The sequence below is a fragment of the Sturnus vulgaris genome, chromosome 2, assembly GCF_052056855.1.
Source record: "Sturnus vulgaris isolate bStuVul1 chromosome 2, bStuVul1.hap1, whole genome shotgun sequence".
In the NCBI taxonomy this organism is placed as follows: domain Eukaryota; kingdom Metazoa; phylum Chordata; class Aves; order Passeriformes; family Sturnidae; genus Sturnus; species Sturnus vulgaris.
Window position 1 is genome coordinate 44,271,047 of NC_142244.1, and position 22,428 is coordinate 44,293,474.

The window sequence follows — 22,428 nt, forward strand, 5'->3', positions numbered from 1 at the left end:
ACCAACTTAATTTTTTTTTTTTCTTTTAATAGAAATAAACAGAAGCACAGCCAAACTTCTTAGACATGGGGATGCTGCTAAGCCTGAGGACTAGATTAATGGGAAAATTACAGTTTTGGAAATTTGTGGCTAAGCAAGCACGGGCTGTGGATGGGGTGGGCTGCTGAAGGATACAGCATGAGATGTGCAGCAGCCTTAAATTCTCACTGCTTTTCCTGCAAAGGGCAGGAAATTCCTCAGCCTGTGCAAGGTGTCCCTTGCTTTACTAGACTTGAAGAATTAATTTCCTGTAGTAACAATGGTCTTTCCTTTAATTTCGACTGAGAAGAGTTTGAAAGCACGGCTTTGCTATTCTCAAATGACTCTGCATCCTGGGAAGCAAGCAGCCCTGATTCGCTAGAATTTCAATAATCCATAACTTTGGCCTTTTCCTGGTTAATTTTGGTGTCATGGCACACTGGGGTGGCCTTGGCAAAGGCAGCAATGGCAGCCCCTGCCTCGGCCTGCTGGGCAAGCCACAGTTTTCCTGGCGCAGAAACAGGAAGAGAGGGGAGAAGGCTGGGGTCGAATGAAGGGATTCTGTGGGCAAACAACAAAGAGAAGGAGGACGGCCAAGTGTGCCCGGACGGCCGAGTGTGCCGGGACATGGCCGAGTGTGCCGGGGAAAGGCCAAGCGTGCCGGGGAAAGGCCGAGTGCGCCGGGACATGGGCGAGTGTGCCGGGGAAAGGCCAAGCGTGCCGGGGAAAGGCCGAGTGCGCCGGGGAAAGGCCGAGTGTGCCGGGGGATGGCCGAGTGTGCCGGGGAAAGGCCGAGTGTGCCGGGGAATGGCCGAGTGTGCCGGGACATGGCCGAGTGTGCCGGGGAAAGGCCAAGCGTGCCGGGGAAAGGCCGAGTGCGCCGGGACATGGGCGAGTGTGCCGGGGAAAGGCCAAGCGTGCCGGGGAAAGGCCGAGTGTGCCGGGGAATGGCCGAGTGCGCCGGGGAAAGGCCGAGTGTGCCGGGGAAAGGCCGAGTGTGCCGGGGGATGGCCGAGTGTGCCGGGGAAAGGCCGAGTGTGCCGGGGAATGGCCGAGTGTGCCGGGACATGGCCGAGTGTGCCGGGGAAAGGTCGAGTGTGCCGGGGAAAGGCCGAGTGCGCCGGGGAAAGGCCGAGTGTGCCGGGCCATGGCCGAGTGTGCCGGGGAATGGCCGAGTGCGCCGGGGAAAGGCCGAGTGTGCCGGGCCTTGCGGGCGGCGGAACGCTCGGGAGCGGGGCCGGGCTCCGCACCGGAGCGGCACCGCCGCGTCTCCACGGCAACGGCGCGGAGACGCGGCAACATGTCCGCGGAGGGCGGGCACGGCGCGGCGCGCCTCCTGTTCCGAGCCCTGCCGCAGAAAACCTTCTCCTGCCTGCAGGACAGGGACATCGCCGACCGACTCCTCAAATGGTGCGGGGGAACGCCCGCTGCGGAATGCGTCTGTCGAGGGGATGCGGGGAACAGGCGGGCCCTGCTGGGGGCTGGAGCCGCTACCGCGCCCGCAGGGCGCCCGCTCTGGTGGCGGCGGGTCCGCACCTCTTTCTCTTATTTTTAATTTTTTTTTTTTTTAATTTATTCCCCTCAACCCCTTAATTTGAAGTCCCCTTAATATTTACCAAGCAGACAAACGGCGCCTCCCGAGGTGCGAGGCGGCTGTCGTCGCCTCCCACAGTGAGCCGGGATCCATTTCAGCTCCGCAGCGGGGCTCCAGCGCAGCTCCTGCCCTCCAACCAAGGCTTGGAGGCGCTTGCAACTGAGAATGGGAGGAGGAAAAAAAGTATAATTGGTCAGAATAGTGCTTTATGTATGTCTTCAGAATATTTAATCTCATTTTTTCATTTCAGGTCCATGCATGGCAGGATCACAGCACAAGCGTTCAGTTTTGACCAGCAGTTTAAGCCCTATCAAAAGGATGAGTTTCTTATGGTAGTTCTAAATCCTTTGTGTTATCCTCATGAAATTACTACTGGAAAACTGCATAACAGCAAACAATGTAACATTGTTGAATGCTATTGGCCTGCTCACTGTCTCTTTTGAAAGGAGGTGATTTAGGTGTGGTGCTCAAGTCATTGTGGGTTAACTGTATTGTCCAGTAAAAATATTTTAGTCTGTGCTAATGTTACTCTGCTTCAAGAGGAAACAATTTAGCCTTTCAGGATTCCCAAGAATGGAAATTTGAACTGGATGCTGATCTTGGCCGCAGCCCTTCATGTTGGAAAGTCCACCCAGTGTGAGGCTTCAAACAGTGTACATGCTCACAGCTATCAGTACATTTCTCATAGTAAATTCACAGTGCAATTAGATGTGCATGTGCACCACTTATCTGGAAATACTACTTTTGAGATGTATTGGATACCATTGCTTTATACTAGAATTTTGAACTCCAAGCTTTTTGAGGCTCAAATCTCATGTTGATTTTGTGTCATCCAAAGTCAAATCTCTTCATCTCTTTGCAGACAGAAAAAACCCCAAACCTGTGTTTTTAAAAACAAGGTGATTTTTAAATCTGTTGTTTTAAAAACAACTCTGATATTTTGTATGTCTACTTTATATTGTTATCCTGCATAACGAATTCAGCCTCTTTATATCTTCAAGAAATTCACACAGAAATGCACCAATATTTATTTCATCTCCCACTGATAAACTTTTCAAATTATTGAAGTTTACAGGATACCCATTTACCCTGTCAATGTTTGTTTTGAATTAAAAATGTAAAGATATTGCTATGAAGTTATGAAATCTGAAGAGCTGTGAAGTAATTGGGAAAAAAAGGACCATTACATGTAATGTCTGATCTCTCTGTATCCCAGAGGGGTGATAAAGTAATTTAGTGATACAGAAATTGAAAGATTCATTATTTCATTTTCTTAGTTTTCTTAGCAGTTTCTTCAGTGATTATTCACTCTGTATGCATATGTATATGTGTGGGTTTTCTTAGTTGCCTTATCTATCATGGAAACTTGCTAGCAATCAGAATTACTATGCATGTCTCCTTTTTTATATTGATAAATCAATAAGATTGAATTCTTCAAATCTTACTGTGGAATATATCTTCCATTCCTTCAATAACTTATGTGTCTCCTCTGTATCTGTTTAATAATTTTTGTGTGTCTCTACACTTCTCCAAGCTTCAAATTTATTTTAAAAGAGTAAATTTTAAAATTAAACTTGGCATTTCATTTTTAACTTCAACAACATTGTATGCAGAGATAGAACTGTTTCATCTCTTCTTTTTTCTGTACCTCCATGAATTTCATACGTTTTTGTGTGTTCTTGGACTAAAACTGCTTTATTATAAAACTTTAGTTCTACATATATAAATATGCACCTGAAGATATCTTCTGTGGCTACACTGAGTTACAAAAACCCTTGGATTTAGTGATGTGATATTTAGTACAGAAACTGGTATATCATATGAAATCTACTTACTAATTGGAGCCTTATAATTTGGATTAAAAGTATCCAAGGCACTATAATTGATGATGTTCTGTTTCATTTCATTAACTTGTATTCTCTTATTTGCATATTATAGGCATTTTTTAATGATCAAAGTGTGAACTCCAGTTTAAAGTTGCTGTCAGCTTCAGGACAATGGACTACATTGGGTAAATTTAGACTAAATTAATCTTAAATAAAAGAGTCTGTATTTTAACTATTTTGCCCTAATATACCATCTTCTGATAATGACACTTCATATATGCGTATCTTCAGCTAGTTGACATATCTTAAAGAATTACTTTTTTACTAAGTAATAGGAAGAGGTTCTACTTCTGGAACATAACAAAACTGTCACCTTTTGTTTCCTTTTTCCTTGTGACCCCTGCATCATTCCATAAATCAAACACCTGAAGCTGTTTATAAATAAATCCAGTTGACCTGATCATGTACCCAGACATAAACATCTGCATTATTTGTGGAACTATAGCAGTACCTTATTCAGATAACATTTGGAGAAGGGCATTCTTCTGTAGATGCAATGACCTGACTTGGGACAGGTCTGAGAAGATTGCTCTGTTACAAAGCTGAGAGCAGAGGGTTGGTAGAGCACACGCTGAGCTCATGTAAATCTGCTGTCTGTACAGCTGTGGTGATGGAGGCACAGAAGAGCCCCTTGGGACAGGTTGCTCCCCTTGCAGCCAATGCCATAAGGGTCACTTCAACTTTGTTGCCATATCAGAAATTTCTGAACACACTCCATTATGTCTGGAGATGCAGATGAGACACTGAAGCAGGAAGGCCAAAAGCAAACAGCCAATTTATGGCACCACGTTGAAACAGCATTTTTCATTACATAAATGGTACACAAAAATTCATGGCAATTGCATGTGATAATGTAATGGCGTTTTATGCATAATGTGATCTCTGATATTGCCAAAGTGATTTTCCATAATAGGAATAGCTTATAAGAGGTTAGTGGGAAGCTCTTTTTTCTTTTGGTTTGTCTGCAAATATTACTGTGTGTAAATATTTAACGGAGCTTTGGGAATTTTCTAACTTTTCCATTTCATCTGTCTGGAATTGGCATAGGTTTTTCCCACTATATACAATGACACTAGACATTGCCACTTTTTTGTCAGCAAAAATCCATTTTCCAAACACTTCACCCAACTGTTAAAACAATTGAAGTATATAAAATGCAAAAAATATCTCAAGTACCCCTTTAGGTACCTCTTTCTCTAGCAAGCAGAAAGAAAATAGATGTATTTTAAGCCAATAGTAAACCTTTTCTTGCTTTAGACAGGATTTTTTTTAGGCTATCTGTCTAGTCTACAACTTGACAGTCCCTGTAGTGGAGGTCAGTAGGTTACATACCTTGTGTTAGGAGTGGAGGGTCTTTTGCCAAGTAACCCTGCTTAACTCTTGGTTCTGCTCAATCTTCTTCCACACAGAAGTGAAGCATTTTGTCCCAAGGACTGGAAGGGTTCCCTTTCTAAATCCTGAACAGCTGGTATACCCTGTTTGCTCTTAAAATTTCATCTTCCCATTCTTTGCCTATTTTTGGTGAGGAATGTTGGCACATTTTTCTATACTTAGTCTTCATGTGCATTTTTTGAAAATATAGTAAGAATTAGCTGTGAGTGGGAGGAGGTAAAAATCATCTTCTAGTATTTTCTCTTCAGGCATGCTGATACATTAATCCAGATATACTTATCACTGTGAAGTAACTTTAAAACAACATTCCTGTTGTTAAAAAATACTGAAAACATGCTTATTTTACTTTTTAGAATATCTGAAGAAAATGCATAGTCTACGTTGATTCAAGTGCTGCATTTATTCTGTTACAAACAAAAATATTAGTAATTTTTTTTTTCTTTATGGGAGAAATAGTTTGAATGCATAATATAGGTGAGGTTTAGATAGATCCATAGAAACTTTCCTTCTCCTGGACCCACAGAAAGATGTCAGCATTTTAAAGGAAATTAATAAAACATTACAGTAGTGTTTGTTTTCATAATAATTTTTTTCTTTTTTAAGGCTGTGGTCCTCTCCCACCTTTTCACTTACTATGTTTTTTGTCCCGGTAGAATTCCACAATAATACATTGTTTCAAGGACTCCAGTTTCAACATTGCTTGAAATAAAACAATTTAGGTAAATGATACACAAAGATATTCTCTAGTCTGCTGCTTCTGATCAGAAATATACTTAATGACCTAGTCTCATACCAAACTTTTTTGCCTTTTGTAGTGCGGATATTTTTCCCCTCCTTCTGGCTGCATGACAGAGTATTTGATATTTCTGATGTGCTTTAAGCCACCTATTCATCTGTTACTCTGATATTTCAAAAATAGAAGCAGCAAAAGGAACAAAGTTGATGCATACTCATTTATGTATTGAGTCTTGTGGTTTTTAAATAGCTGCAATGAGAACTAAATAGTCGTTTTTCCCTGGATACATTGCTGGCCTTGCACCTGTCAGCAGTCTTAGGGAGGCAGGACTGTATCTGCTTAAGCTCAATTAACACTTGAAAATTTATCTTCAAAGGGGTAAAGTTACCATCTATTTGTGTAAATAAAAAATTAGAATTTGCTCAAAAAAGGATTCTTGAGTTGCTTGAAGCTTCAACAATTTCTGTCTGTAGAATGGGGTTTTAAAATCTGGAAGGTAATCTTAAATCAGCAATTTTTAAACTGCTACTATAGGTTATAATTTATGAAAAATTTTAGATGTCATATGAACCCATAAATCACCAACTACACCTTTTACTTTTGAAGTACCCTATTTTTTAATACTGAACAGTGAACTTCCATTATATATAAACTGTTCTGTAAATAGTGAGTTACAAGATATTTTTCTGACATAAAAAACTTCCTTAGATTTTGAAGGAATTCTAAATATACCTAATCTAGGGTTTATCTGCTCCATACTAGATATGCAATGTGTTAATTTAAAAGTATACTGGCAGCACTTTATAGATATCCTAGAGTTGGCTGTTATAAAAGCCTAAACTATTTCAGGATTTCTCAGTTCTTTGTTTTCCACTTGTAGAGCTGTCAAGGCATTTCTTCTTCCTCTTTTACTGCTTTCTTTTATAGTGTTATTAAAACTTACCACTCTTGTCCAGGAAATTCTGAATTTCAAATCTCACCTCTCAAATAGAGAGTAGAACCTTCCAGTGTATTTAAACTTTACCATGTGTAGTTTGGTTTTCTTCACTACTGAATAGATTACAAAGCTCTTGATGTTTTTTCATTATTAAAGTTTTCATAAAACCTTTTTTTCAGAGCAGAAGTCTCCTTCTCTTCCACCAATAAAATCCTTATAATTTAAGGCCTATAAATAGTTCAATTTCCTATACTTTTAGCTCAGTAACTAGATCTTTCACTTTTCTCAAGTCATATAGCATCTGATGTTTGTTAGTCGACTCAGGTTTTAATGTTAATTTTAAAATAATTTATGTGATAAAAGCTGATTTGGCTTGTACTAAAGCCCATATAAAATAAAAATTCAGTTCCTCTGAAACGGAGCTGGAGAATTAGAAGTCAGAGGAAACTGGAAGTGGGGGGGTGGGAGAGAGTGCAAATAAATAAATATGAATCAGTTTGGGTTTTTTTCATAGGTTGTAAGGCTGTAGTTCATTATTTTTCTGACTTGTTTTTGGTTGTATGATATGATTTTTTTTTATAGTCACTGTGTGTACAGGTAGGAGAATGTACTAAACCTTTTATTCTTTAATAAAAGGTGCCCTTTTTCATAACCATTGTCTGTAGACAGGAAGCCAAGCAATTAAATGCTGTGCTTTTGTCTTTAACAGATTTCCTTGACATCACAATGGTCCAATAAAATAATTTTAAAATTTCCTGTCAGTATTTTGGCTTAAGTAGGCATATATTCAAGCTATGAATTTATAATTTCTCTTTATTTTTTTTCCTGGTATTGATTGCTTGGGTGGTACAATTTACCCAGGTTTAGGTATTAAAATGCCAGCCCTACTTAACCTATTAATAAATAGTCTCTATGCAATAGTATATGGCAGAAATCCCAAGGCTTTCTGGAGGTGTGGGGGCAAGAGAAAAATCAGCTTATGCTGTACTTACAAAGACTAGGACTGGAGTGAAATTATAGGTGCTCTTGGAAGCATCATGGTTCATGCATCCCTTTTTGGCATGTTTCTGCTCCTGAAATACAATCGTCTAGAGGGAAATTTGGACATTTCCTAAGTAGTAATGCCTAGTGATTTTTAGGTCAGTTTGTCAGGACAGCACTGAATTTTAACTTTCATTGTATGGTAAAAAGCCTTTAGATACTGTGATGTTGCTGGCAGTCTCCCATCAAGGGAACCTACAGAGGAGAAGAGATAAGAATAAACTCATGGACAGCTGGAATGTTGTGAATATTCTCCCTGCTGGAACACATTGCCCTTGTGCTGAATGCTCACTCGTGCTCTCCTCCCCTCTCTGCTTCAAAAGCACTTTGGAGGGTGTTCAGGCAGACCTGGAGATGGGTAGAGAGCATGTTCTAACATTTGGGCTGAACACTTGGACTGCAGAGAGCAGACAGAACTGGGCTGAGTCCAAAGCTTCTTAGATGTGAGGCCTAATGCTGTTTGAGATGCCCTAAGTTATCCAACACCCTGCAGACAGATTTGTAGGTGTAGCACTGTATATAGAGAAGATATGTGCCCTTATGGACTGATACCTCTTTAAGGAAAACACTGTAGGGCATCTCAAATGGCTCAAATGGTCTGTGAGCAACAGGATCCAGCCTTGGATGATTTGAAAGCAGAGGGGAAAAATATAGAAAAATATATTCTGCATTTAATGATTACAGAGATAATACTCCAGATTCATACAGGAAGTGCTGATAGTACCTTTTTCATATTCTGAAATAGCTGATTAATAAAGCTTACAGTGGCTACAAAAGGACTTTTTAAAAGTTCAATATAATACTTAACAAATCAAAAATTCTTCGAGGCTGTGTTCATTTTGGTTTTTACTTTGTGGGGTGCTATTAGCAGCTACTGACTTCTGTACTTCATCATGCCAAATTTGGCATGGGTCCTCAGATGCTTTAAGGCTTAAGCTGTGGAATATGATTTTCTAAGGGTGTGATCTAATGTGATGCTGGGTTCACACGGTGTTCCATCTATCCCTAGTTTCGGTTGATGGTATTTACCAACAGGGGGAGCAGACACATGAGCCTTAATGGAAAGTAGTATTCAGACGAATTTAATGTTTTCTTTACACTTGTTTCCTTCTTTCTTTCCTTCCCTCTTTGGCTATTATTTTTTTTTTTTTTGAGGGACTCTGTGATTGAGTCATACTTACATGATCTGTGGCTTTTTAAAAAACATGAATTATGCACAAGCTTCCTATATCTTCCAGGTTCCAAAGTGACAAAAATTGAAGCTACAGTGGTTCCCTGTACACAGATGTCCATGACGTTTTTTGATCGGCTGTACTCTGAAGGAATTGTTAGAGAAACTGGAACTATTGTGAAATGTTATGATGACTATTATGATGATATTCTTATCGCTGATGAATTAAGGAAGGTCAGTATAGTAATGAATAATTTATTATCATTTTTCCTACTCTGTTAGGTACTATAAGGACACATTTTTCAGGTTGCTTTTTTTCTGACAGTAGTAAAAACAGGCATCAATAGCCATGGTTTATAAGAAACTGAGGCACTGCACTGCCTGAATATGTGAAAGCAATTACTTGTCTTCCAGGTGATCCCTCTTTCATTTTTAGGTGGGAGAAAAAGGTAAAGCCTGCTTCTACCCACCTATGTCTCAGGCAATCTGTGCTGGGCAATGTGTGGGGAAATGCAGCTGCTCGTTTACTTAGGCAGGAGAAGAAAGGGTGCCAAAGAGAAGGTGCTGTGATACTCAGAGCTGTGGTGGATGAAATTGAATGTATTCAATAGCTACATCCTGAAGCATTTCTGGAGAGGAATGCTGATCATATCGTATGTGAAGGCATTTAAAGAAAGCCTTCTTAATACATTTTCTCTAAAGCTAGGGGAACTATGAAAGAGGAAATTATTTTTCAGTATAATATTGGAAAATTACTAAATACAACTCCTGAATAGGCCTGCAATGTAAAACTTTGTTATACTCTAGTGGAAGTGTCAGAAAGTAGATTATCTGAAAAAGAATCTCTAACAGTGGCACCCTTTAAATCAATGTATGTCTTTACTGTGTTTCTTTTGACTTCATAAGCTAAAACCATTTTTTAAACTTATGTTTGTGTAGCATTAGCAAAGCGTAGTGTGGGAGAACTGGATTTTGCTCTTCCTTGTATATATAATCAACATAAGTACTAAATAATTATAGAGTTGCACTCATTTGCACTTGGCAAATCCTTTGAAGGCAATGTGTTTGAACCAGTGACACTGGTTACAGGATGTGGCCTGAAATACTGGTCTGTCTTGTAAAGTTCTGGGAAAAGGTAAGAACTCAAGCTCATGTTTGAATTCCAGATGTAGTTTGTAGCCTAGCATTTCAAAATACTATGTATTTATTTATAAATTGGGTACGTGTGAAATGTTTTCTGAAAATTAAATATATTGTGTGTAGGAAGGTTAGAGGCAACATTTAAAATTAGAAATTATTGGGGTTTCAGTGTCTTCCCAGTTTCTGCCCCATGAAAGTGATGTGTGTGTCAGCATTTGCAAGTTGAGGGTTTAACATTGGTTTGAAACAAAGGTGATTCCTACTCCTAAGACAGCAGAAAGAATAAGTCAAAATCCAGGAATGACATCAAAACTTCAAATTAATTAGTCAGGGCTCTAGGACAGAAGACTGTAGGGGGCACCAACCTGTCTCCTGGTGTCAGAGGATGGCCCTTGGCTGCAAGACTCCATGTTTCTTTCCTTCCTGCTATGTCTTCTCTTGTTTCAGCTAAGGAGGTTGGGATATGTATGAGGTGGCCATCCAGAACAGTTGTTGCCCTGGCCCCTTTTTACTCAGGTTGTGTAGTTTTGTTGTAAAGAGGGCCAGAGAGCAGTGGGCTCATGTCTAACTGACCTGTTTGCCTGGGCTGACATCTGCAGTTTGGCTGACATGACCCAAATGCCTTGTAGCCGTTGTGAGTTACAATTCCTGTCCACATTTACATGAACCAGTATTGACACTAATCTAGCAAGTCCTCTGTGTTCACATAATACCTCAGCAAAAGGCAGGTGAGACACATGGAGGCAGCTGGATGCATGTCTGGCTAATCCAGGCTACAGATCAGGGCTCACTGGAGTCTGCAATAAAGAATGATGGGAGTTTGATCTTCAGGATTCCTTAACAAATGTGAAATAACTCTGTCAATTTAAAAGTGAAAAAGCAAATGTTACCAAAAACAGTTACCAAATTGATTAACAGCAATTGACATATCAAATATAGGTAGATTATTTTCAGATTATCTGTCATGCTAATGAAACCATCAATTAACCAGTGAAACAACAAGACTTGAAAAATATTCCTTTACGTCTTTTGGGCACAAACCTGATGTGACAGTGATTCTGCTTTATATTATTTGTAAGAATTTTGAACCTAATTGCATCATTGGAAGAAGGATTTAGCAACATGTATTTCTGTCCCTCATCCATATATTTTATATGGACGTAATTTGTGTGAACCATACAGCATGCTAGTTGCATTATTTATAAACCGAATCTTAAATAAATTTTTCTCAATTTTACTTTCTTGTTTCTTCCTTGTTCCACAAGGTCTTGCTTCTGGAAGATTCGGACCATTATGACATATTCACTCAATTGGATCGCGAGGAATTTCTGTTCTGTCTTTTTAAGCATTTTTGCATTGGAGGAACTCTTTGCCAGTTTGAAGATGTAGTTGACCCATACTTAGAAACTACAAAAGCTTTTTATAAAGACTTGGTGAGGTAAGTGTTACTCACTTTTTGTACAACTGTGTACATGTGCTGTTCATAGATACTTTGTGTCGATTTGTGTAAATTTATTGTACATTACTGCTTCAAAAATGGGACTGTTATTTAATCCACCTGCAAACTTATTTGTGTTGATCTCTCAAAATACCATGGAACAATGGTAGCAGTTCAGTGACAAACTAGATGCAATTTTAACTGCATTAGTCCCACATAAGAACATTTTTAATATCACATTTATGGACATTGATGGTTTATAATTAATTTCAAATGTAAAGAAACTTTTTTCTGTAATTGTCTGCTGAAGACGTTGCATGGTACTGGAAACAGACTGTGTTCCCACTGTCATTGACAAAATATCAACAGTTAAGTCTTGCCTGTATGATCTTGGGTACTTTCAATTGGACTACTCTTAATTAATTAATTAATTACAATTTTGAATAATTTGTTGAAACTTTCAGTTCCATATATTTTTTTATCCCTGCTGTTTTGTTGGTTTTTTTTTTAAATACAGCTGGATTTTGGTCTTCCTAGTTCTACAAATACACCTCTCACAGTGTAAAGCTAAGGGTGATAGAATCTTGCTGTTAACATGACTAAAGTTCACTAAAGTGAACTAACACACATTTTTTACCAGGTTTGGTGTATGGAATTGTTTGGAACTTTATGTGAGGGTTTTGGTTTTTTTCCATTGAGACTAGAGGTAATTGATCAGACTAAAACCACAATTTTCACTCTGCTTTGATATATCCATGTACTGACTTCTCTGATTGACAAAACTTCTTATGTTCTGGTTGCTGGGAAATGGAATGTAGTTATTGGGTATATAGACTCATTCTTAGTTAAGCTAATGGGAATATAAAGATTGTAAAATATATTACTAAAATTTTTGTTTATATGAGTAGTTTTGGTATTTTCATCTCATACATAGATGAGAATCAAGTGGGTTCTTCAGAAATACAGCATCTGAGGTAAAAGGATCCATCAATGTTTAACACTACTCTCCCTTTTTTTTTATATTGTTCACTCTGCACTTGAATCAAGCTGCCTGTTCTTTCAGTCCTGGGCCATAGGTGACTCTGCATTGACTGCAGCTGCTTCTGCTCTTCTGTTGTTGAATTAATCTAGGACAAAGTGCAAATCCAGTCAGTTACTTCACATTACTGCTCCCCTTTGCTTTTGAGTTGTTTTATCCAAAAAATGTTCAAGTTCTGTTCTAAGCCACTCATTTTCTTTACCTCCCTATCTCCTTAAACCTCTTTCCATTCTTTTTCCTTTTCATGCTGTAAAATTTGATAAGGATGTCAAATAGTTCTTGTTACTTAAAACAGAAAAAAAGCCTCTGCCAAGATCCTCCCACAATTTCATCCTGCTTTCAAAGTTTACTTTTTCCGTATCCTCAACCTGTTCCCTATTAGCACTTTGTATTTTCCTCTTGTGTGCTGCTTCTGTCCTTTATAAAATATTTAGGAGAAAATATTTCAAGATCCGTTCCTATGCTGTTTGGGTTTGTTTTGTTTTGGGGTTTTTTTGCCAGTTGGCAGATTGCTTTCTATCCTCCCAAGTTTTGAAGTGACATAACTGATCTTCAGTATTTGTGTACCACGTATCTCTCTGTTTCTGTGCCTGTAAATGTCTGCTAGTTTCTCACTGCCATAGGAGCTGGTGTTAGCACTGGTTACCAGTTGAAAACAAAACTTACCATTTCACTGAATCTTTTATCTTTCTCCTTTGGTATTGAATTCTTTGTCAGTCCCATGAAAAAAGCTTTTGATCTTGACATTTCAGACCTTTCCTCCCCCTTCAGAATCACAGTTGTCTTCTTCTTGGTCTCATTTCCTCCTGCTCCCAGTTTATCCAAAATGATGGTTCTGTTTTATTTCCACTGTGTTAAAAGAGAAAAGGATGGTGACAGGCTCTGAATAGGGACACTAATGACAGTCTTGACTTAATTTCTGATTTCTGGTCCATGCTGTGCCTAGTGTTACTTCATTCTTGCATAAATTGCACCAGAAAATAAAGCAATTAAAATTACTTTCTTTTAGCCTCTTATTTTCAGTAAAAGATTGCTAATGATAGTAATAATCTCTTAAATTCCGTTTATCAAAAAGTTCACCCTCAAATTCCTATTGACTACCAAGTTTTGTTTAAATTCTTTCTTAGACTGCTATCCTTTGTCTGGTTTTGTTGTATGTTGGATTACAGTTGCATTGGACATTTTCTATTCTTTTTTAAGTGATATTAAAAGCTTTTCCGTTGTTTTAATAGTTCTGTAAACTGTACTGTCCTTAAGGTTTAATTTTTATTTTTGAGTATCAGAAGGCTTGGTAAAAAACAAATGGATACTTCAGTAATTATTAGCTGCTGGCTGATGGTGTGCATTGAAAAATTAGCTGTCACAGATTAATTCAGTCTAATAACAGTAAGCTTATGGATGTATTAACTACCACTGTTTAGTCCTGTTACAGTATTCTTTATGGGCAAGAGCCTTGGCATGAAGAGCTCCACAGAAGTGCCTTTACTGCTGGGAGCAGCAGATCTGTTAATGAGCTTTTCCCTACTTATCTTTATTACAACTTTTTTTTCTGGTCATACCTGAGTTCTAACTCCAAGGCACTAGCATTGAAAATAGTGTCAAAAGTTTTGAGGTTTCATTTTAGTAAAGCATTTCTATGTACATTGCTTTAGTATGAGAGAATGCAATAATCTTTTTGAAATTAACAGCTCTAGATACCTGACAAGCTAGGGACTTCCAATAAATGACAGACATTTTTTTGCTTTGCAAAAAGAGTAATATATTCTTACTAAAAAACTTGTTAATTATAATATAATCTATGAATCTCTGTTGATAAATCTTGTCCTCTGTACTTAACCCCTGATTTTTCTGACAGTGTCTCTCTGTGGTAACAGCTGCTGTAACATCTTGTAGTGATTGTTTTATTCTCCTTTCTTAATCTCCATCTCCATGTCCTTTCCCCCGTAATGAATGAATGTATGTGAAAGTATTAAGTTGTTCTTTTATTGTTTGGAAAGCCTAGTAAAATATTGCCAGTAAGGTTAGGATATAAATAAAGCCCAAAGTGAATAGAGAGACCATGAGGATGTTTGCTCTTCATAAAAAGAGCAAATAGATGCACATTAAAATGATGAACTACCATATCCAATTAATAGTTTAGAAGTTAACGATTTGAAAGAACATAGGGCTATTAACATTATTTTTGAGGAAATACTATCCTCTTCAAAAGGATAAGATAGTTTTTTTCTAAAACCTTTTGTGGGGGGTGGGAAAGAAATAGAGCAAATGAGCTTGTCAAAGGCAACCTCTTGGTTTTCTTTCATGTCAGAAAAGAAAGACTCTCATCTGATTTTAACGGACACAATTTTTACCTTAAAAAATAACCAAAGTACTCGAAATAAACATTCTGAAAAATTACTTACAGGAAGCTAACCACAAGAGGAAAATTTCTCAAGGTCATGGAATAAATAGGAAGACTTACTCTTTGTCAGCTCTTACTTTGGTATCATAGATATATATATAAAACATGAAAATTAAGAAACCAGAAATTGATAGCATAGTTTTCTGACAGAAGAATCTGAGCCAGAATAACTTAAATACAACTGTTGCTTTTGAGGGTGGTGATACATGGTAGAAGGCAGTAATGCCACAAATGCTCTATGCCTGGTTCTGGAAGTTGTCACTCTTTCCACGGAGATGGTTGAAGAGTTTCTAAACTGTTGCATTTACAGCCTGGTGTGTCAGCATAAAGTGACATCTGTGTTAGTTTGGCTTAATGTGCAGGTCCGTACACTGCAGTGTATGTTCTGAAGCTGAGCCATGAGGTAGCTGAGCTGTCCTGCTGGGATGGCAATCATCTCTGGAGGGGTGGGAAGGCAGACAACTGGGGTCAGTACCGATTTCAGCAACGCTGTCTTCCTCCACTGTTGAGTACGTCAACATGTCAGATGCAACAAAAAGTTCTGAGAAAGCCTCATTACTGACTGACCACAGGGAAGATCAGCTTCACAGTATAGGTTCAAACGTGGCTGTGCCACTACTGTGCAGATGAAATCAGTTAATTGGAGAGTCAATCTCTTTTATTGGCTGCAGAGACGGAATTAACAAAGGTGCTGTTGGTTGATTTGGGGTTCCTTTGTTCTTATAAAAAAGAGCTTTGCCAAAGCACTGGTAACAGGGGACTGCTGTCACAGCTTGGACCTGGTGTGGTGTTCAACTGGGCTGTGTTTCACACATTCTCTTGTAACTTGTCTATACTGGGACCTTTCTTGGGAATGGAACCTATTTGTGACAAGGCAGATTTTGAGCTATGCACTTCTCAGAATCGTGTAAGTATGGAAGTTTTAAGCCTCAGCTGTTCAACAGTGAGTTAATGTAAATGGGAATCTTCAAAATTAGATAAATGAATAGCAGTTGCATGATCTAATTTCTGAAGAAATGTAAGCATCACTTAAAGCAGACTTGAGGAAAATTATATATTAAAATACTATAAATAGGTTGAGATGCCTGGGTTCTTTGCAATAATATTCAGTGTTATTAGTAAATGTGATTAAATAAATGGCAATCTTCACAACAGTCTAGAAATATAAAAGCTCAGAACTAATTCCATTCCAAGTTGCATAGCTGAGTATATATACAAAATTCCAAAGGAGAAAAAAATAAACCTAAACTATAATTATATACTAATTTAAAATGAGCTGAAGAATGTATTTCTTCACCAGTACTGCCGCTACTCCTTGTAGTCTGTATTAAGATGCGTTTCACTTTGCAGGTTTCTTTCTCAAAAAATATGTGAAAAGATTTTTATGAAATGTTTAGCTGCATAATTTTTATTTGCATAATTTTTAGCTACATATCTATCAAAATGAAAACTCTATATTTGGAATCATCTAGGTCTGGGTAATATCGCTGTGATTTAGTAGCTGAGAACAGTGAAACCAAGTCACATGACTAGATATATTCAATATTTTTCAGTAAAATGTCATAATAACCATGTAACTAACAATGCCACATAACTTTTCATGTTTAATATGACATAAGTTGAATTTTAGCTGTAAATTTGACCTTCACAGAATTTGAGCAAGGACACAGTTCATATGTTTAAAATGTAATTAATAAATTAAAGTCTAATTATCAGTACTTATGATATAGATTAAGTATGTATTATACCCCTGTATTTCAGTGTTCAAAAGAGCCCTGAAACAAAGGATATACGTATTATTTCTACGGTCTTCAAAGTGTCTGCATACGTAAGTATCAATAATTTTTATATGGGATTTTACTGGTAGTAATATATGTAACATGAAAATAATGAATTGACAAAGAAAATATAATATTCCATTGTAATGGAGTGGGTTATTTTCCTATAGTTGTCATCTTTTTATTCATTAACTCTTTCTCTGATCTCATCCTGTTTCTCATCCTCTTTACTAACTCTTCATTAGTAACCACCAGCTAAAGTTTTCTTTGGTAGCTCACTAAAAATAGGTTTACTGGATTACAGTGGAAGCTCTAATAGTCATTCTGAAACCAGTTAATGAAAGAAAAAAGTCTGAGTAATTCTGGGTTTAGATAATAATAAAACTTGAGGTAACAGTAAGGATCAAGGATTCACTCTTGACTTCTTACAGTTGTATTTTCCGAAATGCTGCTAGAGCTTTGTGAATAGCTTGTATTGCATCTGTTTCTGTAAAGACTGCGAGGAAGTTTTGTATACCAAAAGGCTGGGGTGGTGAGATGACTGCTAACCTCTTTTCCCCTCCCTTGTCAAGTTTCATTCCTATCTGTTTCCCTTGCAAAATCATACATTTACCATCAAGATAAGTTTGAGAACTGGCTGCATGTTTACTAGATTCAGCATATCTGTCATTTAAGTTGTTACAGTAGGATGAACTACTCCAAATTCTTCTTGAGTAACCAGAATATGTGCTAATTAAATGTCAGATAATGTACCGACTTTCAACAGCAGTTACTGATGTCATTTCAGACTGCACAAACTTCCCTGTAGGTTGCCAATAGCCCAGTTGTTCATCTGTTGGTCATCATCTTTTAAGTACTATGTGTGATTCATAAAAGGCTTTTGAAAATAAACACTTCATGGGTGTATCAAAATTTGTCTTTCTGCTACGTTGTGGGCTGTAATAAAAATAAAAAAGCAAAACCCTGGTAACTGTATGTTCTTTTGTTATTACTGTTCCTTTCCCACCTCTGAATCAAATGCATTGATTTGAACTTTGCAGATTTCTGTGTTTAGGTAGATGGACATTAAAGAACTCCCCTAACTGTGTTTGCCATACATTAACTGTCATCAGTACTACAAAGAAAAAAACAACAAACAAAGCTCCAGCCAAACTTTAGCAACTTTTTGTAAACAAAATAGATGGACAAAAGAAGATCCGTGTTAATACAGAGCAGGCTATCCTCCCTGTAGCCTTGGAGGAAAATTGGGCATTACTGCACATTCTGAAAATTTCTGGGGTGAAGGAGAATTCTGAAATGACGGTTTCTATTAAAGAATACCCTGAAGAATTTACTCTCAGAAAACAGAAACGCTTAAACAGTGTGTCTAGACTGTTTGATGGTTATGTGGATCAAAATTACTCCACTCTACTGGCACTTACAGGAAGGATACTTACTGGAGCACAAATGTCTTGTGTTTGTGATGAAAAGTTTCTCTCAAGGAAGTAACTACATTTCTGCAGTGGATTTAGTTTCTGAGTTCATATGATAAATAACTGTGGAGTTAATTATAACTAATATAATGTGCTATTATAATCCTTATGTTGAGCTGACAGTTTTTAAGCCAAGTTTTCTAGGTTTGTATCTGGAAGAAAAGGACATATCCTCCTAGCCTGACGTAAATAGATAAAAGCTGATCTCGTAAAAGTGACTTTTGTAGCTGAGCACAATTTAAAAATGGTATCTAAAAAAGCACACTATTAGAGATGTAAATATCTCAAGGTTTTAAGTTATAGTTCACGGAATCAGAGAGTATGCTGAGTTAGAAGAGACCCACAAGGATGCTCAAGTCCAACTCCTGGTCCTGCACAGCACCATTCCCAAGAGTCACACCATGTGCCAGAGAGTGTTGTCCAAGCACTTCTTGAACTCTGTCAGGCTGGTGCAGTGACCACTGCCCTGGGGAGCCTGTATCAGTGCCCAAACACCCTCTGGGTGAAGAACCTTTTCCTACCGTCTAACCTAAACCTCCTCTGTCTCAGCTTCATGCTGTTGCCTCAGGTCCTGTCACTGTCACCACAGAGAAGAGGTCAGTGCCTATCCCCCTCCTCTTCCCCTCACAAGGAAGCTGCAGACTGCAGTGGGGTCTCCCCTCAGTCTCCTCCAGGCTGAACAGAGCAAGTGACCTCAGCCACTCCTCATGCAGCTTCCCCTCAAGGCCCTCATCATCCTCATGTCCCTCCTTTGGACACTCTCTAATAGTTTCATATCCCTCTCATATTGTGGCACCCAGCACTGCCCCCAGCACTGGAGGTGAGGCTGCCCCAGCTCAGAGCAGAGCAGGACAATCCCCTCCCTTGCCCAGCTGGCCATGCTGTGCCTGATGCCCCCAGCACAGGGTTGGCCCTCCTGGCTGCCAGGGCACTGCTGGCTCATGTCCAACTTGCCATTGACCAGGACCCCCAGGTCCCTTTGTGCAGCACTGCTCTCCAGCATCTCATTCCCCAGCCTGTCCTTACATCCAGGGCTGCTCCATCCCAGGTGCAGAATCCAGCATGTTCTCTTGTTCAACTCCATATGGTTGGTCATTGCCCAGCCCTTTGATTTATTGAGGTCTCTCTTACAAATGTCTCTAGAGCTCTTTAGCATCAAAACCTGATAGACCTGGGTATCACAAGAGAAATAATTTTAGATCTTGTGACAAAGTACTCGGTTGGACTCCAAATATCCTTGAGAGCTTTGGAGCTTTGCATGTAATGAAACACTTTTACAGCTTAAGTATTGGAATGCTCACTGATATTTTAGAACTTTCTTTACCTGTACCCAAACTGTGGCAGTGTTAGAAATCAGAATAATGCAAAGTTTATTCAAGAAGTATTTTTAAAAATTGTCAATTGCATTATGCAGTTTTGAGAATGTTCAGCAGTATTTTTATTTCTGTTTTATGCTATGCATATGTATTCTTAAATCATCAGCTGTGTTGCTACAAAGAAAAAATAAAATTATCCTACTCTAACATCAGTAAATCAATCATTACACCCCCTGCATTTGTGAACCGAAGTCCACACTGCAGATGGAATTGCAGTGATTGCAGATGGAATGGTATGATTCTAAACTTTGTACATGCATGATTGTAAATATCAGAGCCTTTATGCTCAAGCATTTTAGGGGTTTTATGACCTCTTTTGCTAATTAAAATAAATTTAATTAGGTTATATTTTTCATTTAATTAGGTTATATTGATTATTTTCCTGATACCAGGTTTGGTATATTGCTTGAAATGCCTCATCTCCAGAACTTACATTGTTTTTGTTCTTGAATTGTTGAACAAATTTTTAGTGGGCTCACACTGCCTGTAAACAGTCAAAACCTCAACTGCCATCCATCAATTCCACAAAGACTGCAGGAGTGGGATCCTTGGTAGCAATGGGAAAAGAGTTTAACTAGAAATCACATCTTGATGTTTATCTTATCCTACTTTTTTTCCTTCAGTTACATGCATGAACTTGGGTTATTTTTGGATCAAATTCCAAAGGCCTTTTGATGCTGACCACTATAAAATCTTAAAATTGGCTCTCCTTACTGCAGCTGAGAATCCACTGTTTGTTACACACGTATCCTTAAAAAAACACCTGAAGAGAGCTAGGTATCCTACAATTGGAGCTACAGAGCTTGTGTGCTGTGCCACTTAAAAATAGAATGCTATTTCTAGCTTGTGGCATTTGACTACCATTGGAAAATTCTGGGAATAAACATTATCAAATCTCTACCTGTCTAAAACAGTGTTTTTATGAGGTGCTTAGCTTAATTTAAGATTTAGGGTTTTGAATAATCCCCCAAAGGAAGACACCAGAACATCTAATAATGGATTCATTCTCTTTGAAATAGCAGGAGAAAATGGGGTGTCAGTAACAGCTAAAGGATAAAATTCACAAATGGTCCTTGGAGCACAAATGAGGACCCAGCTCTTTTCCTTCTCAGCTGACTGACTTAACCACTGAGAGAGATTACAGTTTTTATGTTTCCTTGGTCCAAAAAAAGACAGATTATTTTATGCAAAGGAAGACAGCTTCAACAAAAGAATGTGAGAGATGTGGAATCCAGAATAGTCAGTAGTCTGTGACTTTAAAATTTTCCTTGAGAAAATGAACAATATATACAATATAGCAATTTCCCTCAAGCAAGAAAAATGTAAGAACCTACATCTCTTCAACTGTTGTACAAAGGTGTTGAGGAGCAGGAGGAAACTGTTATATGATTTAAAAGAAAGCTATACATATTTATTGATCTTTCACATGTTCTATTACCACGCTGACTAAATAAAAAACCCCAAACACTTTAAAAATCCCTCCATCTAGTTTCTGGATCCCTACTGGATTTGAAGTGTGTCCAGCTGTGATGCTCTGTCAACACTGAAGCTTTTATTGACATGTGCAGATGTAGGATGTTAACGTGAAGAGTCCAGTTCCCATGCTGATTGTCAGCTGGATGTTTTTTTCAAAACCAGGATTTTGCAGCTAGGTTTCTAGAATCCCTTCAAACCCTTTCCGAAGAATGGCACACAAAATGTTTTCGATAATGGTCCAAAGTTTTAATGTAATCTGTAATAAGCATTTCACTTAAATGCAAATATTGGAACCTGAACAGATGCATTAGTAAATGTTAAGTGAAAAAAAAATTATGGATGGAACAGCTTTATATATCGAGTACGTGATATTTTTCTCTTTCAAAGGAAACATGATGGGGTGTTGTATATTTAATCATTTGTATTTTAGGCTCTAATTGTGTAAACACATGCTTGCATGTTTAATTTTACATTTTGTATTAATCTTACATTTGCTTTCAGGTTATTTGATACATCCAGCCAGAATTACTGTCCATTTTGTAGTGCTGGGATCCTCATGGAGACATATCATTTAAATAAACTGTGGTGTGTTTGTTCTATTTTGCTGTGCAATGAACAGTTACAATTGGAAAAAAATTATTAACTTCAGATTTTATTAATTCTCTTACAGATATCCCTATTGTCCCTAATAATGTTTTGGGTTTTTTTCTTCCTGTCAGAATGCTAATGGCCTGTGTTACCCTTCAAGCAAAAGCCACCTACAGACTTTTGCCTACTTGATTGTGGATCCCTGCAAGCGACACGTGAATATTCTTTATCACTGTTTCGGTGGAAGCCTATTTACAAACTAGTTATAAACCTGGATGGTCTCCAGTTTTATAATGGAGGTTGCTTTCTTTATATTGGGTTCAGGTAGACATTGCATAGTTTTCTGACGAGGAAAGCTCTACTACTTGATGACACGCTCGGAAGTGCTTCCATTCACTCAGATGTTACTATGTTGTTAGTGACAAAAGTTTTCCGGTATTTATAGTTCTTGAAGCTGTTTTCTTGGTCGTTTCCCCCTTCCCTCACCCGTTTTATCTAATAAAAAGTATTTCTCTGGAGGTCTCGTCATTTTTATGACCCAGCTTTACAGACCCGCGACGCGTAAGTGCAGGGGAGGCTCTGCAGTCGGTGAAAGCTCTGCGGAACCGGGAGAAAGCGCGGGAGGGGACCGGCGGGAGGGGTCCCGGCCCGATGCCCCTCCGGGCCGGGGGGAGGGAAGCGCGGCCGCCCCATCCCACCCCCTCGCGGAGCGGCCTCCTGGAAGTTGGGATAGAAGTTAGGGAGAGAAAAAAGTTCTGGTTGGCGGCAGCGCTCCGTGGCGGCCGCGGGCGGGCGGGCAGCGGGGAGAGAGGCGCGGGCGGGCGCGAAGCGAGGGGCGGTGCGGTCCGGCCGGGCCGGGGCCGCGGGCGGAGCGGGGGCCCGGGCCGGGGGATCCGGGGGGACCGCGCAGCGCCCCCAGCGCCCCGGGCGGGAGGCGGTGCGGGC

The 22,428-nt window shown here is 38.9% G+C and overlaps 2 protein-coding genes and 1 long non-coding RNA gene across 4 annotated transcripts in view; 2 read left to right on the top strand and 1 right to left on the bottom strand.

Annotated features, from left to right (window-relative positions):
* The window catches only part of LOC148224753 (uncharacterized), a 36,052-nt gene extending 31,099 nt beyond the window's left edge, over positions 1–4,953 (bottom strand). Inside the window, exons 1-2 of one of the 2 annotated variants that reach the window (XR_015801331.1) lie at positions 4,831–4,953; positions 1,635–1,771 (exon numbers count right to left, since the gene is read on the bottom strand). This is a non-coding gene — a long non-coding RNA (uncharacterized LOC148224753). The remainder of the gene's footprint in view (positions 1–1,634; positions 1,772–4,830) is intronic. The other variant, XR_015801330.1, reaches the window with a different exon arrangement.
* Positions 1–8,968, top strand: part of CEP126 (centrosomal protein 126) — a 71,804-nt gene extending 62,836 nt beyond the window's left edge. Inside the window, exon 11 of the mRNA XM_088159407.1 lies at positions 8,843–8,968. The gene's annotated coding sequence lies outside the window, so the exon portion shown is untranslated. The remainder of the gene's footprint in view (positions 1–8,842) is intronic.
* CFAP300 (cilia and flagella associated protein 300) lies at positions 1,298–22,001 on the top strand. Its single transcript, XM_014886604.2, has 7 exons — positions 1,298–1,428; positions 1,863–1,944; positions 3,551–3,623; positions 8,843–9,009; positions 11,181–11,353; positions 16,555–16,621; positions 21,615–22,001. The coding sequence occupies exons 1-7, from the start codon at positions 1,319–1,321 to the stop codon at positions 21,744–21,746; spliced, it is 804 nt and encodes a 267-aa protein (XP_014742090.2). The 5' UTR covers positions 1,298–1,318; the 3' UTR covers positions 21,747–22,001.
* Positions 22,002–22,428: the final 427 nt, after the last annotated feature.

Bases quoted from the DNA above. Each gene is read 5' to 3' on its own strand.
- CFAP300 (XM_014886604.2), top strand. From the start codon at position 1,319: ATGTCCGCGGAGGGCGGGCACGGCGCGGCGCGCCTCCTGTTCCGAGCC. The intron at 1,429-1,862 runs GTGCGGGGGAAC...TTTTCATTTCAG, and splicing joins GCCGACCGACTCCTCAAATG to GTCCATGCATGGCAGGATCA. The intron at 11,354-16,554 runs GTAAGTGTTACT...CCTGTATTTCAG, and splicing joins TTTTATAAAGACTTGGTGAG to TGTTCAAAAGAGCCCTGAAA.